This window comes from Loxodonta africana, chromosome 10 (assembly GCF_030014295.1).
Source record: "Loxodonta africana isolate mLoxAfr1 chromosome 10, mLoxAfr1.hap2, whole genome shotgun sequence".
NCBI classification, from domain to species: domain Eukaryota; kingdom Metazoa; phylum Chordata; class Mammalia; order Proboscidea; family Elephantidae; genus Loxodonta; species Loxodonta africana.
The window spans coordinates 101,670,850-101,690,408 of NC_087351.1; the positions used below are offsets into that span (position 1 = coordinate 101,670,850).

A 19,559-nucleotide genomic window follows, 5' to 3' on the forward strand; every position below is an offset into this window, starting at 1 on the left:
ACCATGGCATTCACTGTCCCCTAATACCAGAAGCAGCAATTCCAATCAAGTACCTGCCCACTACCCCTACCTGTTGAAATCCACCCATCTCTCAAAGTCCACTTCACCTTCGTCCAGTCTCCCCATCACGGTAAGAGTCCCTCTCGCACCGAAAGGTACAGCAATCGCGTGCTCTCTGTCATCAAACCAATCATGCTCTCTTTGTATTCAAGTTATTTGTGTACTTGTCTTATCCTCCTTCTTAAAATATTAGATTACTCATCTGCATAAATCTCCTTGGCCTTTAGTAGAGCCTTGTAGACAGAGTTTCCAGTAAATGTCTGTTAAATGAATGCCTGAGACTCAGCATCAGAGGTGCTGTCCTACACACAGCTCCCTTGTCACTTGAAAACTGCAAAAATAAAATGTCTAAACCTTTACAATAAAAAGTCCTCAGGCAGGGAAAAACCAAAGTGACCTTGGGACAACGTGTGCCACAAAGCAAGGATACGCTCAAGGACTAAAGGCACAGTGTTAGAAGGACAGCTCCCATTGATCAAATTTGGGATCAACCAAATGTCAAGTTTGATACTGCATATTTTCTACACATGTCGAAGAGAGTGCATCTAACGGCTTCTTCTCTGAATCCAGGATGGCTGTAATAATGACAACAATTTTGGGCATAAGTTCTGCCACAACTAGCCTGGCTTCAATATCTCCAGGCCCTCAAAAATTTATTAATAGTAATAATTTAACACGGCATTTCAGAGATAGTGTACTTTACCTTGGGAAGAAGTGTATGGTTCTGTATAATGTCCATTATAATGTAGCTGGGGTGGGGGAGGCATCCCATACGGCTGGGGTTTTGGCTAAGAAATGCAAAGTTGGAAACAGGGTTAGAACACATTGCCCCATACATATGCATTATATAATATACATAAAGTAATTCTCTGTTGGTTTCTTTCTCTCCATTAAAAAGCTTTTAAAGAGGTTCAATATATTACATGCAGAAAATAAGCATTTAGATGCTATAGCCCTTATCATTTCTAACATTTTCAATATCCATCTAATGCAATGCCAAGCCCTACACACTGATTCCAAGGGCACTGGATGACACAACAAAATAATCTACATGCAAAAAGTTAAAAGCAAAAAAGAATAGGCACCAATTTCCCCAATTATTGTATAAAACATTTGAATATAAAAGCTGGTATGTATTATATTTAACCTTATTAGACCAAGTTCAATAGTATTTTAAATACCTGCTAACTTATGATTACTCTTGACTCAGTAGTCAAAAGGATAACATTTTTAATATTAGGTTGGAGCTAAAATTTAAGTAGATGCAATATAATAAATATTAGATTGGATCTACAGAAAACTGTCATTTCTTTGGTTAAAAATTATCAAGTACCAGCACACTTTTATGGTTCAAATACAAAATCAAAAACCACTAAAGGCATGTTTTTTCAAGAAAAAATGGCATCACTAAAAGAAAAAAAAACACAGTTTTCTTTCTTTCTTACCAGAGACATCCTTGAAGAAGACCTCCTCCTAACTGGGTTCACTGTGACACTCTGAGTTTGCCTATAAAATAAGACATGTCTTTGAGAAGAGCCTGTTGTATAACTATACAGTATTCTTAATTCTACCAAAGTAAATTAAGGTTTAAAAAGGTAAAAAGACCCTGTAAACCTTCATCTGAAGTACAATTTAAAAAAAAAATTTTTTTTTAAGGTAAAAAGAAAATCTTTTAAAGCAAAAAAAACAAAACAAACCAATGACAAATTAGAGAAAAGAAAGGAGATTCTCTGTCCTCACCTGGGGCCTCGGCCCATTCCTGCACCCCTGACCCCTCCGACCACATTCTGGGGTTTGAGCCTCTTCCTGGAGCATCAGTGGCCTGTACCACCAGAGGGGTCACCAGGAGTGTCCTTCCCTAGCCCATCCAGAAAAAACTACTGGGTGGACATTAGAGGGGGAGAAAGAACACAAGGCTAGATCATCCACAGACTCATCCCAGGGGAAGCAGGTTCAGTGCAAGTACATCTCTCCTGTCACCTAGGTTGGCACTGAACATCTCCATTAACTGACCTGAGGAGTGACCATCAACTAGCTGCCCACAGGCTACAAATATAGTGATAAGTTTATACTTTGGTACTTCGGAACCTATATTTCGTGTAAGGAACTAAATTAGGGAAAGCAGTAAAGTAGAAAATTTGGTTTAGTGAGCCTAGGGTAAACCACTCCACATTTCTTTGTAAGAAACTTCTCTCTGATTGGCTTTAAATGTACATGTTTTTAAAAAGCCATGTATCAGAGGAGACTTCCGTTTCCAACCAAGATAGTGTAACACAAGCCAGATTTACCTTCCCACCCTAAACAACTATAAGAACTAGGAGAAAACAACAAGAGTTTTCAAACACTGGAAATCAAGCAGCACAGAACAGTGCCCCCTAAGAAAGGGGAAACAAGTGAGGTGAACCCTCCAATTGCCCATGTTTACTGCCTGAAGAGTTTCCAGCCTGCATCAAAGCGAGGGGAACCCAGCCATTCAATAAAGGCTGCTTAGGTCCCGCCTAAAAAGGCTTAAAAAGTAAGCTTTAAAATGTTCACACTGTTTCCAAGTAATTTAACCACAATCCAGAACAATGCTAAAATTATTTAAAGAATACCTGATGACCAACAAGGTAAAATTCACAATGTCTAGAATCTAATAAAACATAACCATGTATACAAAGAAATGGGGAAATACAACCTATAATAAGGAGCAAACTCAATCAATCAAGAAATTACACAGGTAATAGAAACAGTAGGCAAGGACATTAAAGCAATCATTATAACTATGTTCAGTGAAATAAAACACAAGCATGTTAAGGGAAGACATGAGACATATAAAAAGACCCAGAACAAACTTGTAGAGATGACAATTTCTGATATGAAAAATATACTACATGGAATTAACAGATCAGACAGTGCAGAAGAAAGTATCAGTGAAAGTGAAGATGTAATGACAGGAACTATCCAAAATGAAACACACAGAGAAGAACGAACAGGCCATCAGTGAACTGTAGAACAACTTCAAGCAGCCCGATGTAAATGTAATCCAAGTTCTGGAAACAGGCAACGGAAGAGGAGGAACAAAAAATATTTGAAGAAATAATGGAAAAATTCCTAAATCTGATGTAAACTGTAAGCCAACCAATGAGTCCTAACCAAAAGAAATATGAAGAGATCTGTATCAAGGTATATCGAATTGCTTAAAACCTACACTAAAGCAGAAAATCATAAAAGCAGCAGAAGAAATAGAAACATTACATGCTGAGAAAGAAAGAATGACAGGAGACTTTTCATTCAAAACAATATAAGCCAAAAGTCACTGGAGCAACATCTTTAAAGTACAGAAGGAAAAACAACAACCATCAGCCTACAATTCAAAAACGAAGGAAAAATAAAGACTTTTTATACATACAAAACTCCAACACTTAAAGACCTATACTACAAAAAGTACTAAAGGAAGTCCTTCAGGTAGAAGGAAAATGATACCACATATCTGGATCTACACTATGGACTAAAAAGCACTGGAAGTGATAAATATAAGAGTAAATGTACAATCATTTAAAAATATAATCTAATGCTTAAAAAAGGAGTCCTGGTGGCTAAATGGTTAAGCTCTCAGCTGCTAGTCAAAAGGTCAGCAGTTCAAACCCACCAGCCACTTTGCAGGAGAACGATGTGGCAGTCTGCTTTCATAAAGATTACAGCCTTGGAAACCCTATGGGGCAGTTCTACTCTGTCCTATAGGGTTGTTATGAGTCAGAATAGACTCAATAGCACACAGTAACAATGTTTAAAGAAAAGAAAAAAGAATGTACAAACCCGCTGCTCAGACTCACAGTGACCCTAGAGGACAAAGGAGAACTGCCCCATAGGGTTTCCAAGGAATGCATGGTAGATTCAAACTGCTGACCTTTTGGTTAGCAGCCTTAGTGCTTAACCATAATACCACCAGGGTTCCCAAAAGAATGTACAGCAGAGCAAAATGTATGAAACGATACCACAGAGGCTGAGAGAGGGGAAATGGAAGTATACTATAGGTTACTATACGCATGGTATTATAATATTACTTGAAAGTAGATTATGATAAGTTAAAGCTGTATACAACTAGCCAAAGAAAAACTTTTTTAAGAGGTACAGTCAGTTAGATCAGGAAAAAGAGAAAACACAAATTATCAAAAACAAGAATGAAAAAGGGGACATCACTATAGATCCTAAGGAAATCTGGTGGCTCAATGGTTAAGTGCTCATCTGCGAACCAAAAGGTCAAGAGTTCAAACTCACCAGCCACTCCGTGAGAAAAGACCAGGCAATCTGCTCCCGTTGTTCTACTTTGTCCTATAGGGTCACTATGAATTGGAACTGACTCGATGGCACACAAAAACTACAGAAACTACATACATTAACAGCATAAGGGAATATCATGAACAACTTTAGGCCAACTACTGACACTTTTAAAGGAAATGGACACATTCCTTGAAAGGCACAAACTAACAAAGATCATTCAAGAAAAAGCAGGTAATCCAAACAGCACTATTAAGTAAACTGAATTTGTTGTTAAAAATTTTCCACAAAAATAAATAAATAAATAAAACACCCAGGCCCAAATGGCGTCCTTGGTGAATTCATTCTATCAAACATTTAAGGAAGAAATAATATCAACTCTACATAAACTATTTCAGAAAGCTGAAGGGGAGGGCCGGAATTCTTTGAAGCCAGCATTAAGTACCCTGATACCAAAATCAGACAAAGACAAGTAGGAAAAAAAACAAAACCATAGACCAAAATCTTTCATGAAAAATTCTTAACAAAATTTTAGCAAATTGAATACATCATTACAAAGTGGGAATTACCCCAGGAATGCAAGACTGAGTTCAACACTCAAACATCAATGTAATTCATCATATTAATAGACCAAAAGGAAGATTTAAAATACAATCACCTCGATGGATACAGAAAAACCATTTTTTTAAACAATCAATGACCATTCATAAGAAAATAAACAATCAAATATATCAAATTCATGGATTGGAAGAATTGGTATTTTTAATATGCCAATTATCCTCAAACTGATCCGCAGATTCAACACAATTCCAGTCAAAATTCTATTAGGATTTTTTATAGGTATCAACAAACTGTTCTCAAATTTGTAGGAAAAGGCAAAGGAACTCAGATAACAAAGCAATTTGAAAAAGAACAAAATTTGAGGGCTAACAATACCTGATTTCAAGGCTTACTATAAAGCTACATTAATCAAGACAATGTGGTATTCGCAAAAGGAATTATAAATCAATAAAGCAGAATAAAGAGTTCAGAAATAGACACACGAACACGGTTAACTGATTTTTGGCAAAGGTGCACAGGAGCAAATGGACTGTAGACCTAAAGGTAAAACTAGGAAACTTACAGAAAGGTCAGTCAAGGGACAGCTGTGCCTGGCTAAACACCAGAATGAGGGGAAGGGGATGGAATGAGTTTAAAAGAATGCAGATGGCCTGTGTCCCAACAGCAGATATAGTTTGCTAATCTGTAACCAACATCAAAGGAGTTCGGGTGGTGAAATGATTAAGTATTAGGCTGCTAACCAAAAGATTCGCAGTTTGAACCCACCAGCAGCTCCACTGGAGAAAAGACCTGCCAATCTGCTCCCGTAAAGATTATAACCTAGGAAACCCTATGGGACAGTTCTACTCTGTTGGGTCCCTATGAGTAGAAATCAGTTAACAACCAACATCAATTGCTCATACGTCTTCATTATAGTCACACATCACTTAACATCCATGATCTGTCTGTGAAATAGGACATTATGTGATTTGGACGTTATGCAAACACCGTATTACAGTTTATATGGGCAGGCCCCCGTGTTCCATGCCTTGAGGAGCAGGAGCTGCCTGGGCCCCACAGCCTCCGTTCACTGGACAAAGCCCAAGAGCTGTATCCACTAGATACAGGAGGCCAGTCCTGCTGGGTGTGTGGCTGTGGCCAGGCAGGGGCTACACTGGCAGATGGATCGGAATTTTGTGCATGTCCGGGCGCAGAGAGGTGGTCATGGGGACTGAGTGGTGAGTGGATATACAGGTACTAGGAGCGCAGCTGGCAGTGGTGGCCCTGGCTGCCACCACCCTGCTGGTCTAGCTGCTTCCTGATCATGCACAGCCACCACCAGGAGCCAGAAGCCCACGAGTACCCCTGCCTGGCTGGCAAACATGGAAGTAGAGGAGCTGCAGCAGTGCACAGGGAGTGAATGGCTGCACAGCTTCTGGGTAGATGAATGAAGCCAGGAGGGAGGAAGAAGGAAGAAGAGGTAGAAGAGAGGCTCTGCTGGGATTGGGATGTGCCCTGGAGCCCCAGTGCTCATTTGCTCTTGGGGTTTGGAGTCTTTAAAACCATTGTTGTTGTTGTTGTGTTAGGTACCCTCAAGTTAGTTCCAACTCATAGTGACCCTATGTACAACAAAACACTGCCTGGTCCTGTACCATCCTCACAATCATTGTTATGCTTGAGCCCACTGTTGTGGCCACTGTGTCAACTACTAGGGGGAAATAATACACAAAAGGAGAACTGCTTTCCTGTTTTAAAAACAACAAAAAAAAAACCTTATGGGACCACAGATGTTTACGCGGTCAGACGTTGCCAGAACGGATGTTACGCAGTGATTGACTGTATTTCTCTAAATATCGTTCTCATAGCGCATGATATTTTTAAAGTGAACAGTTATCAGAAATACTGATTAAGGTGCTGTGTTTAGTTATTTGAACAAAGAATTACATTTTGGCTTTTAAAAAGCATAACAGAGGGAAATGCACGTGCTCCTTTCTCTCAGGATCACTACAGTGCAGAGAACCACAAAGCTTCACCATCCACAAACAGGCTGGTGCTAAAGGAGAAAAAAGGAATCTTGACCACCAAGCCCATAGTGATGGGAAGTTATCACCAGGTTCCATACTGAAAAGAAGGTCACTTATGTCCAGAAATGAAGTCTGCCTTTTGATGCCTTTTAAGAGCTGGTATTTGCTCGACATTGTATAACTTTGAATGCCAAACAATACTAAGGAATGCCAGACAGACGTTTATCAAATAATCAGATTTTTAACTCTTCACAGCAGATTCCAACTTTGAATTGATTAGGTTAAAAAGAAAGAAAAAAAAAAGACACATAAAAGTCCATTTGTAACTCTCTTGTTTTTAAACATAGGCAGAATTTTTTTTGATCTTGTTAGTGATGGGATATCTGTGCCTGTGCACATCTGCTCAGCTTTACTGAAAGTAAGATCTAGGACCTGGACCAAAGGAGGATGAAGAACACCAAGGACACAAGGTAATGACCCACCCAAGAGACAGAAAGGGCCACATAAACCAGAAACTCCATCAGCCTGAGACCAGAAGAACTAGATGGTGCCTGGCTATAACCGATGACCACCCTGACAGGGAACACAAGAGATAACCCCTGAGGGAGCAGGACAGCAGTAGGATGCAGACCCCAAGTTCTCGTGAAAAGACCAGACTTAACGGTCTGACTGAGACTAGAAGGACCCCAGTGGTCATGGCCCCCAGAGCTTCTGTTGGCCCAGCACAGGAACCGTTCCTGAAGCCAACTCTTCAGACATGGATTGGACTGGACAATGGGCTGGAGAGGGATGCTGGTGAGGAGTGAGCTTCTTGGATCAGGTGAACACTTGTGACTATGTTAGCATCTCCTGTCTAGGGGGGAGATGAGAGGGTAGAGGGGGTTAGAAGCTGGCGGAATGGACACAAAAAGACAGAGTGGAGGGCAGGAGCGGGCTGTCTCGTTGGGGGGGGAGCAATTGGGAGTATACAGCAAGGTGTATGTAAGTTTTTGTGTGAGAGACTGACTTGATTTGTAAACTTTCACTTAAAGCACAATAAAAATTAAAAAAGAAAATAACATCTAGAAACCTAAACACACTGGATTCTTGGCTTTGTTGATGACATGTCACATAATTTTATCAAAGCACTTCTTTTTAAACCTTTTACCATCTGTCCTGGCTCGTGGCACTAATGTGACACATAATTACTGATTACAAACATATTTTGAGGACTTTTAGATACGACACCAAAAGCATAAGCAGCAAAAAAGACAAAACAGATAAACTGGACTTCATCAAAAATTTTCAAAGCTTGTACATAAAAGGATTTTATCAACAAAAACAAGAGACAATCTATAGAATCAGTGAAAATATTTGGGAACCACATGCTTTATAAGTGTTTGGTGTCTATAAGACATAAATAACTACTATAACTCAACAACAAACGACAGCCCAATCTAAAAAATGGGCAAAGTATTTGAATAGACATGTCACCAAAAAAGACATACAAATGGCCAATAAGCACTTAAAAAGATGCTCAATATCGTTAATCATTACAGAAATGCAAATCAAAGCCACAATGAGATAATACTTTACACCCATTAGAAGGAATATTATTGGAGAAGTGGAAAACGGTAAGTGTTGGTGAGGATGTGGGGAAATTGGAACCCTCATCCATTGTTGGTGGGATTGTAAAATGGTACACCCGCTACGGAAAACAGTTTGGCGATCCCTCAAAGTTAAACATAGAATTGTCATATGATCAAACCATTCCACTCCAAGGTATACGCCCAGTAAGACTTGAAAGCAGGGAAACAAATACTTGCACACAAAATTTCAGTGTAGAACTATTCATTACAGCTGAAAGAAACAACCCAAATGTCTATCAACATATGAATGGATAAAGAAAATGTGGTATTTCCACACAATAGAATATGTATTCAGTCACAAAGAGAAATGAAGTTCTGATATACGCTAGACATGAATGAGCTTTGAGAACATACGCTGACAGAAATAAGTCAGATACAAAAGGACAACTATTGTATGATGTCACATGAAATATCTAGAATAGGCAAATACACAGACCAAAGTTTATTACTGTCTACCAGGGGCAGGTGGGAGGGGATAAGAGGGAGTTACTGTTTAAGGGCACTGAGTTTCTGTTAAAGGTGATAAAAAATGGGGGAATGGTGGTGATGGTTGTACAACATGGTGAATGTAATTAGTGTACCTGAATTACACACATAAAAATAGTTAAAATGGAAAATGGTCTGTTATATGTATTTTTACTAAAATTAAATTTAAAAAGTATTTTGAGACCTTTGGTTATAGTATTCTAGGGATTAATCACTAAAAACTTCACAATCACAATCCATTTAATCAGCAAATCGACCATAATATGGAGTCTCACGTCTCACAATTTAACATTATTCTTAGCACTCTAAAAACTGGAACCTTATATTCAAACTCTGAACGTTGACTTATTTTTATAAGACGTTTGAGATAAACGAAAACTGGTGCTTATTAGGAACTTAACATCAATTGGTGGAAACAATTGTTTTTCCTGTTGGTTTTTTGAAACTAAGTGTTTTCTTTAATCATTTCCTTTCATTTATCATTGAAATCTATTAAGGTTCTTGATGAAAACAGATGTCTCTTTTCCAAGTAAGCTCCATGCTGCCATTATTTACATTCATCAACAATAATAAAATGGATGTTAATTCTATTGTACTACAAAAGTACTTATATCTGTTGGCAAAGCACTGCGGGGTCCTAACTGGAGGCCTCCTTCATCAAATAAGTCTCCATGGTATATCTGGGCTTTGAAAAAAAAACCCTCCTTAACTACACATTAATATATTACTTAAAATCAATGTCCAGCATTTGAAGGCACTGCATTTTGCAGCCTTGAAGTTGACGCTTCCTCTAGAACTCCACTGCCAGAGCTAGGTGTAGGGAACAGAGTCCTCTGAAGTTTATATTCAGTCCCTCACAGACTCACTCTCTAGATGAAGTGAACTTCTGTTTCAAAGTACTGAAATTCACAAATGTGAGTTAAAGGACAGCTGAGAGAATCCGCTAGCAACAAACTCCAACAACATGTCCACAGTTGCTCAATCTGGAACAAAAATAAAACTTAAGTGTGTTAAATCCCAAATCCAAGGATTTGCTTAGGAGCGTAGGTGGCGACTCCCACCCACAACACCTATTCTGGCACCCTTGCTGGCAGCACCAAGTGTGGAGGCAAGCACTGCCCACTCCTGGGGCCAGTTCTGAAAAATACAACACCAAACAGTGCATGTTCCACCTACCAAACTGTCTGCCCCGAGGTAGCCTCACCATAAAGTCCAGTCTTCTAACTTCCTCTTTCTTCTTGGCAATGTTCTTGTAAGTGCAGTTTTCTTTGAGATCACCCATCCTAAGCTTAGTACACAAGAGAAAATGGTGTAACTACTGACTGAGTTTCTCAGGCTTTGGGGGGCAGTTACTACGCCGATCGGCACTGCTAAAAATGAGACAACTAAGGAACTCTTAGAAGAAATCGCTGGAATGTGTGCACTGGAGAAGACCAAACAAGAAAAGGCAGCCAGCCAGAGTAAAATAAATAATTATCCTTCAGTGAAATTATGCTAAGGACTGTAGATGACTATCTCTTGGCACCTGAATACCAACTCCATGAGGGCGCTTTGGTTACGCTGAGTTTACAGATGAGGAAACTGATAGTCAGATTAATAAACTGCTCCAAGTCACACCACTAACAAGCAGCAGAACTGGCATTTGAACCCAGACAGATCTGCCAGGTTCCTGAGCACAGGCTCCTAAACACTGATCATTTGTCTGACACCCTCCCCAATCCCAACCAAGTAAGTTCCATGGAGACAAGAGGACAGACCATGGTGTCTCTAGTGTCTGGCACACTGCCTAGCACACAAGGAAGCCCTCAAATGTTTGTTGAACAAATGAAGGACACAGTGAATGAGGAATGAAGATGATGCTTATTACTAAGCTTGACAGTGAAGCTCATATTTCTAGGAGTTTTCCGAATTTTGCTTTGCGAGCTAATTGTTTGCTTTCTTTTATGTTCATAGGTAATAAAAGGAGATGAATTTTTATATGAAAAAATGCACTGAAATGCCTAGAAAATGTTTGTCTCAATGACTTTCCTTTTGAGCTTGGGTAAAGGTAAGGAAGAACAAAAGTTCCCCTCTGGCCCTATACTAGGGTAGACCACAGCTGACTGTCCACGTGGCGTAAAGGTTGCTGACCTGGCTCTGTGACACCTACCCCTACTTGTCCTCACTCTCCCCCTGTTCTGGGGCTTAGGGTGGTAAAGAGAGGGTTGGAATAAGCTTTTTGACCCAATGGATTTACATTACTATCTCATTTAATTCCTAACTCTAAAACAACAGCAAGTAAAGGTCCCACAGTCCCCACCTTATAAATTAAAAAAAGGAAGACAGATTGTGATCAATACAACATTTTTAAGGCTTAAAACACTTGCACGATATAGAAAGATCATTCTGTTAACTAAAGTGCCTTTGTTTTGCTGGTAATAGGGAACCTAAGGTTGAGAAGGGAGAGTGCTGACATGTCATGGGGTGGTTAACCAATGTCATAAAACAATATGTATACTGTTTAATGAGAAACTAGTTTGTTTTGTAAACCTTCATCTAAAGTACAATAATTTAAAAAATAAAGTACCTTTGTTTCAAGGGCAGGGGGCAGGGAGAGGGTCAAGACTCTTGTATCCTGCCATTCTGTAAAAACTAAAATACAGTCATCTGGGTCAAGGTTAAATGAATTGCCTAAGTCCATCCAAAGCACTATTATATTATGTATCAGGACCAGGGCTGAGGGGTGGAGGGAGTCACTCTAGTAGTAGGGTCTGCCAGTCAGCCCCGGCCTGATGCAGGCTTCCAGAACCCACTGTTCAGTCCAGGCCTGCCGCAGCTATACAAAATATGCTTGTCGCACCTAAGTTTACCCATCTGGACCACAAGAACGAGTTCTACCAATACTTGAGAATTATCATAATATTAAATGTAACTAAATATTCTGGGTTAAGAGCCTTAAAAGAAATCACTATAAAAATGAGTTATTTTAATTTTACTACCCATGAAAATATTGAAAATGAAGGATCCATTTACTTCACCTGGGGAACAACAGCTCCCAACAAAACGTATTAATTTCCCCCAGAATGAAGTGGGTATCATTCATGATAAATAAAGACGGAGGAATAGTTTGTGAATATGGACTTCCATAATCTATTTAACATATAGTGATTACAAACAAAATCTGGAAAATAGCCCTTTAAACATAATTACTCCATTTTAAAAAGATCTTATTTTCCTTGTACAGGTACAGTATATGCAAACTGAATGTGGCATATATGTAGTTTCATTCGCACTTGACAATAAACAGTAATATTACAAAAATTAAGACTTCTCAGATTGAGCCAAGACAGCCCTGGTGGTGCAGTGGTTAAAGTACTCGGCCGCTAACAAGAAGGCTGGCAGTTCAAACCCGCCAGCTGCTCCTTGGGAGAAAAATGTGGGAGTCTGCTTCCATAAAGATTATAGTCTTGGAAACCCTATGGGGCAGTTCTACTCTGTCCTATAGGGTCACTATGAGTTGGAATCAACTTGATGACAATGAGTTTTTTTAGAGCCTGAGCCACTGACCACAAAGAAACAATCATGTACTTACTTTCCATATAAATATTTAAATCATTGCCAGGTGGCTATTTGCAAAAACATTCTTTAAAAGAAAAAAAATTTACAAATAAATGAATATGGATGCCTATTGGAAAGGGATTCTGATTTATGGTTTCTTCAAGGTGACTGATTCTCCACTACTTTCCAGAAAGGTAATGAATTTCAGTCAGGTAAGGATGGCTCAGTATTATGAACTCTTAAACTTATGAAAAGGTTGTGTTACGAAAGACTGCATATCTATTGCTTGAATCTCAGAGCACATTTCTGCACAGAAATAATGTCACACATTGTGGGGTAACCAGGCCAGCCCAGAGGAGCCCCAATGTACCACCCAGAACCAACAGCACCACCGAATCTAGCCACCAGGGGGAGCTGAATACACAAACACACACAGAACTCCAAAACCTGGCAGCACACAGGAGAGGCTTCCCTTAGCGGCAAAGAAAGCAGAGGTTCCTCCCCTGTCAGTTAAAAAAAAAAAAAGTCAGTTAGTGTCTACCAAAACCCCATCACCAGCCCCACAGTGACAACTCAGATGAAGACAAGTGTGGGAGGACGGAGAAGGGAAGAGAGGGGAACTGAAGCCCAAAGGGCTAAATGTAGGATGTTTCTCCTAAATGGAAGGACGCTCGTCACGTCCTTTCTTTTATTTCACAAGTCCCAAAAATGGACCTGGCTGTTTCTCTTCACACCACTGCTCCTGACCAGAGTTTTTTTCACGCTGTGAATCCTCATAAAACAGAAAGGACTTCACAGCCTTTTCCTTCCCCTCCTGGTCCCAGAGAACAAAATGTCTTTTTACGGTTTTTCCCCCTAGTTTATTATCAGCCATAAATGGAAAGCAGACAAGGAGCAAAGGGCTCTCTCCTCTGTGAACTCCCATCTCTGTCTCACTCAGGCTTCCATCATTCACCAAGCCCTCACGTACCAGGCACTTGCCAGACACAAGGGCACAAAGACGAGTGGGATGAGGCCCAGTCCTCAACGAGCTCCACGGACAACAGACAATGGAGCTCCACCTGAAAGCAGAGACATGAACTGAGCTCCTCTAACAGTCTAGCACGGTGGCTAAGAGCACAGGCTCCAATCTTGCTGCTTCCACTTACTAGTCACATGGCAGGGGCAGACACTGCACTGCTCTAAGTCTCTGCAGCTTCATCTCTAAAAAACCCATTAAAACCAAACCTACCACCATCGAGTGTCGATTCCAAATCATAGCAACCCTACAGGACAGGGTAGGACTGCCTATAGGGTTTCCAAGGAGTGCCTGATGGATTCAAAATGCCAACCTTTTGGTTAGCAACCATAGCTCTTAATCACTACGCCCCTCATCTCTAAAGGGGGGGTGTATGATGGTGCCAAAACAGGGTTACTGCAAGGATTTTGAGATGAAAGTGCTCAGCATAATGCTTGACACATACCCGAACCAATTGCCATCGAAATGATTCCAACTCATAGCAACCCTACAGGACAGATTAGAACTACCCATAGGGTACCTAGCCTGTAACTTTAAGGAAGCAGATCGCCATATATTTCTCCCACAGAGCAGCAGGTGGGTTCAAACCACCAACCTTCCGGTTAACAGCCAAGCACTTTAACCACTGTGCCACATAGTAAGCATTTGCTAGATCAGAATTATTGTTATAAAAAGGCAGGAAAAAAACCTAGAACTTTAGAGTGATATGAAGGACTAAGCAAACTAACTACTTGGTACAGTTCAAGGCAGCTGCGTTCAAACTGGATCTTCAAAAGTGACTAAGTTCATCAGGGCCACAGACGGATCCTGATAGAAGGGTAGAAAAATGTGAACCAGAACTCATATTCTTAGGAAGTCCAGACTTGCTGGAACAGTTGAAGACTAGAGGACTACCTGAGACTAATACCCTGAGATACTCCATAACCTTGAACAGAAACTGCCCCCAAGGTCACATTTTAGCTGAACAACAGATTGGCTCATAAAATAAAGAATATTACCTGTGAGTACCACGCATCTTTAAAAAATCATCTATATGAGACCAAAATTATACTGGTAAGGAGTGGGCTTCTTGGATCAAGTGGACACATGAGACTATGTGGGCAGCTCCTGTCTGGAGGGGAGATGAGAGATCAAAGAGGGTCAGAAGCTGGCCTAACGGACATGAAAATAGAGAGTGGCGAGAAGGAGTGTGCCGTCTCATTAGGCGGAGAGCAACTAGGAGTGTTTATAAATTTTTGTATGAGAGACTGACTTGATTTGTAAACTTTTCACTTAAAGCACAAATTAAAAAAAAAAAATCATCTATATGAGACCACATGATCAACAATTACCATAAAGCAAAGGTAAAAGAGTAAGGGGACAGGGAAAACAATTACTTGGAATGAAACATCCAGAATGGAATGAATGAGCATGTTAACACATTGTCAAAAATGTAACCAACTGTCAGAGAACAATTTGTGTAGTAATTGTTAAACGAGAATCTAATTTGCCGTGTAAACTTTCACCAAAAACACAATAAAATAATATTAAAAAAAAAAAAGAGAGTGACTAAAAGTTTGTCAGCAAGGCGGGAGAAGGGCATCCCAGCAAAGGCTTCAAGAGGGAATGGTAGATCAGGACTGCTGGGTTTTGGGGGCCAGGATTGAAAATAAGCTGGGTCGGGGGCAGATGAGCCCAGAGGAGGAGCAGCACAGGTGGTGGCACTTAACCCCATAGCTAACAGCAAGTGGGGAGGGGAGGCAGGGAACACGCTCAGTTGTGGTCCTGACCTATAACTGATAGCCATACTCCGTCCTTTGTTCCTCTATCCAGAAGACTGGCTGGAGACGGGTGAGGTGGCGCAGGCCAGATGGTCCAGGGGACAGAGGACAGTTTAAAGAAATGTTATGGAGATGGAGAGAAACTTTTCAGGTCTCAGTTTAGATGCAACGTCCATGGGAAAGCCTGCCTCTTCTATTGAGACTATATGGTGGTTGATACTAAGTTGTTAGCAGAAGGGGAGATAAAAATAGTCAGATTTCAGATATATTCTGAAGGGGTGGCTGATAAAATGTGGAGACGAATTGGATGTGGGATGAAGGAGAAACAGGAATTAAGTGTGACTTCCAGGTTTAGGCCTGAGGAACTAGGTGAATATCAAGTGCTGCCATTTGTCAAAATGGAAAAGAATAGGTGAGAAGCAGGTCTGGGGACAGGAATAGAAGGAAGAAGTCCAGAGCTCTGTTTTAAACATATCAAACTTGAGATGCCTCTTAGGTACCCAAATGGAATGTCAAGATGACAGCAGATGTATGAGTCAAGAGCTCAGAGAGAAGATGGGCCACACATAAGGTTTGATGTATCTTCAGTATATAGATGCTATTATAAGCCATGAGACAAGGTGAAATCCCCTAGAGAAGGAGTGTAGATAGACAAGACATCTAAGGACTCAACCAGCAAAGGCCACTGAGAAGAAACAGTTTAGAATGAGGAAAACCTGGAGAGGGTGGTATCCTGGCAGCCAAGAAGAACAGAGTTCAGGAAGGAGTAGTCAGTAGGTAAGTGCTACTGAGTGGTTGAATGAAAAAACTCCTGAAATGACCACTGGGGGAAGGTCACCGGTGACTGTGACAAGCAGGGTCAGCGGTGTGGCGGGCGAGGGGAAGCGGGGCCAGCAGTGTAGCAGGAGAGGGTCAGCGGGGTCAGCGGTGTAGCAGGCAAGAAGCGGGGTCAGCGGCGCGGCGGGCGAGGGGCAGCAGGGGCAGCGGTGTGGCAGTTGAGGGGCAGCGGGGTCAGCAGTGTGGCAGATGAAAGCAAGCAGGGTGAAAAGCAGACAGAAAGCACGTACCAGCACATACAGCTTTGTGAAGACATTTACTATACAGGAGAGCAGAGATACAGGCCGTGGCTAGTGGGGGATGTGGAATGAAGGACAAGGGTCTTCATATGTGAAACATCACAGCAGGTATGTACTGGGAAGGATCCAGTAAGGGGGAGCCCACGTGGGATAATCAAAATGCATATTAGGAAGAAGGGGCAGAAATTCTTCAAATGCCTTGAGAATCTAGATAATCTTTAATTGCTCAAAACGCTGACCAGGGACTGTTTGAAAAAAAAAAAAAACGAAGGGTAAAAAGGAATATCCTTTAAAAAATTGGTAACTTGTTGAAAGAAATCTTAGAGACATATGTAGTCACCGGAAGTTGGCCAAAGCGAAAATAAGAAAAAAAAATTAACGTCATTTTAACATGTAAAAAAAAAAAGATGTTATGATAAAAGTGTCATAAAAATAAGATGATATGCTTCTGATAAAACCTGCTTTTCTAGCTGATACAATGAAGCTCAAAACGAAAATGTGGACACTGATTATTTTCTCCCATGTCTGTGAGCAGGATATACTTACAGGCTACACTGGTTTAGTCTATAGAATTTGTGTCGAGCAACACAGAGTCTCCACACGTATTTTGCTGTTTCCATGTCTTCCTGGCAAACAAAATTGCATAAAGTGACATGAAAGTACATACACAACTTGATACTTTTCATGCAGAGCTTATCTGAGAACAAGACACAGTTGGGTGACAAAGTCCCTTTCAGTACACACACTGTGATTCTTTCATTTTCTGTGGTTAATACTTTGCCTTACCCTACGAATGCTACAATTCACATTTAAATTACCAAGACAGAAGAACATAAAATGTTCTAAGAGTATGACCCTTACATTAAGCACTTTCAAAATGACTTAAAATTTTTTAAATGATAAAAATATCAATTTTTATTCTTGACAAAGAGATACCCCAAAATAATTTTAAACAAAACAGTTGACTCTGCGACTGAATACTGCCTTTGTCAAGAGCGACAACAGCATAAAACCATAACCTGTTGCCACTGAGTCGACTTCAACTCATAGCGACCCTACAGGACAGGGTAGAACTGCCCCATAGGGTATCCAAGGAGGGGCTGGTGGATTCAAACTGCTGACCCTTTGTTTAGCAGCTGAGCTCTTTAATCACTGCGCTACCAGGGCTCCAATAACAGCATAGAACTGTTAAGATAATATTTCTGCAGATCTATTCATTTATCAATGGAAATTAAGAGATCAGTCCTCACTTTCCCCACTAGTCCCTTTCCTTTAAGTCATCACTATCAGTCGGCATTTATCCAAGGACTCATTCATTCTTTCAACAATGTTTACTGAGCACTGACATTCTGTCATGTGCTGTTATGCAAATTATAAAATAATATAACATTTTATAATACTTATCAAATTATAAAATACCATAATTTCAACACCATCCCCGAGGACACACACGCACTCCATGCAGATTCCTCATGTTTACTCACAGTTTGAAACTGGATGGTCTCCTCTTTATTGGCCAGCTCTAAAGCGAAAAAGGACTTGTTGTGGGACATGTTAGCAATATCATACCACCTAAAGAACAACAAATAGAGAACAGCAGCATGAGTGCTCATGTTTACGGCAGGAGAGAGAATGCACCAATTTTTCTTCCTAAACTTGATTCATAAGTTATTATTTGTTACACATTTTAGAAAGGGGACAGTTTTATTCAGCTAGCATTCATTCTCTAAAGTTACAACTGGCCGCAAAAAGTAAATGCATGTGAACTAAACAGGGCTTGGAACCAGTTCATTCCGGCATGAACTCCTGCTGAAAATGGGCGTTTCCACTCCAGATATACTGAATCAGAATCTACATTTTAACAGGATCCCCAGGTGCTTCTTATCTATACTAAATTTTGAGAACCACTGCTCTACTAGTAGTTCTCTGGAAACCTGTTAGAAATGTGAATTCTCAGCAGGAGTTTGAACCCGAATGAATGGGTCAAAGCCCTGAATTGCTAAATAAGTGGAGAGATGCAAAATCTATTTATCCTCATTTGCCTGATTAGCTCAATTCCTGTCTTAGCAGGTTGCCAAGGCCTCAATCATTCATTCAACGAATATTTTACAGGGCTTCGCCCTAGTGACACAGTGGTTAAGTGTTTGGCTGCCAACCAAAAGGTCGGCTGTTCGAATCCACCAGTCGCTCCTTAGAATCCCTATGGGGCAGTTCCACCTTGTTCTATAGGGTCACTATGAGTCAGAATCAACTCGATGGCAATGGGTTTGGGTTTTGGTTAATCTTTACAGAAGGAGGCTGCCACATTTTTCTCCCTCGGAGTGGCTGGTTGGTTCAAACTGGCAACCTTTTGGTTAGGAGCCAAGCGCTTAACCACTGTGCCACCAGGACTCCCAAAAGCTAGCATCATGGAGGGAAGTGGAAAGCAGGGATAAAGAAGCTGTTTAACACAGCAGTTAAGAGCTCAGGCTTGACATCAAGAATCTGAGTGCTAGTTCTGGTTATGCCCATTAATAACTGGGTGACCTTGGCCTCATCTCTTTCTAAGCCTCAATTTTCCTATGTGCAAAATGGCACTAATACCTACTGCCCAGAGTTGTGAGAATTACATACAAAAAGAGACAGAAACTACTCAGCATAGTGATTGGCTCAAAATAACCACTAAATAAATGGTAGCCCAAAAGAACCAAAACACATTTATAACATAGTAAGTTTTATAACTTTATAAAAACAAAATATTTAATTTTTCATCAAGAGATGATAGAACTGAAGTAGACAGAATCTCTAAGAGTAAAACTGTCAATATTTATATAAAACAATATTTAAGATTTTCTAGATTATGGATTTCAAGGAATTAAAAGGCAGGAATTGACCAACACAGCCCGATTCACTATCTATAAGACACAAATTGGAGCACAGACCAATATTAAGATGGAAATTTCAATCATACGTAATTTCATCGTTCAGAGTTGGTCTGTGTTTCTTGCTATATACATTCCAGGATCTCTTTAAGTGAACAGTATCACTTTTTTGTAATCAAAAAAAGAAATGTAACATTCAAAAAAGCAATTAAAATGTTCTTAGACGTTGTGGAGGGACCCCAGAGGTCATGGCCCCGGACTCTCTGTTAGCCCAAAACTAGGACCATTCCTGAAGCCAACTCTTCAGGC

At 40.4% G+C, this 19,559-nt stretch overlaps 1 protein-coding gene across 1 annotated transcript in view; it reads right to left on the reverse strand.

Moving 5' to 3' along the window:
• PTPN21 (protein tyrosine phosphatase non-receptor type 21) overlaps positions 1-19,559 on the reverse strand; it is a 78,493-nt gene that overhangs the window by 19,027 nt on the left and 39,907 nt on the right. The window contains exons 9-12 of the mRNA XM_003408808.4: positions 17,874-17,961; positions 16,936-17,015; positions 1,506-1,566; positions 764-848 (exon numbers count right to left, since the gene is read on the reverse strand). Coding sequence (XP_003408856.1) covers positions 764-848; positions 1,506-1,566; positions 16,936-17,015; positions 17,874-17,961 — 314 coding nt within the window. The remainder of the gene's footprint in view (positions 1-763; positions 849-1,505; positions 1,567-16,935; positions 17,016-17,873; positions 17,962-19,559) is intronic.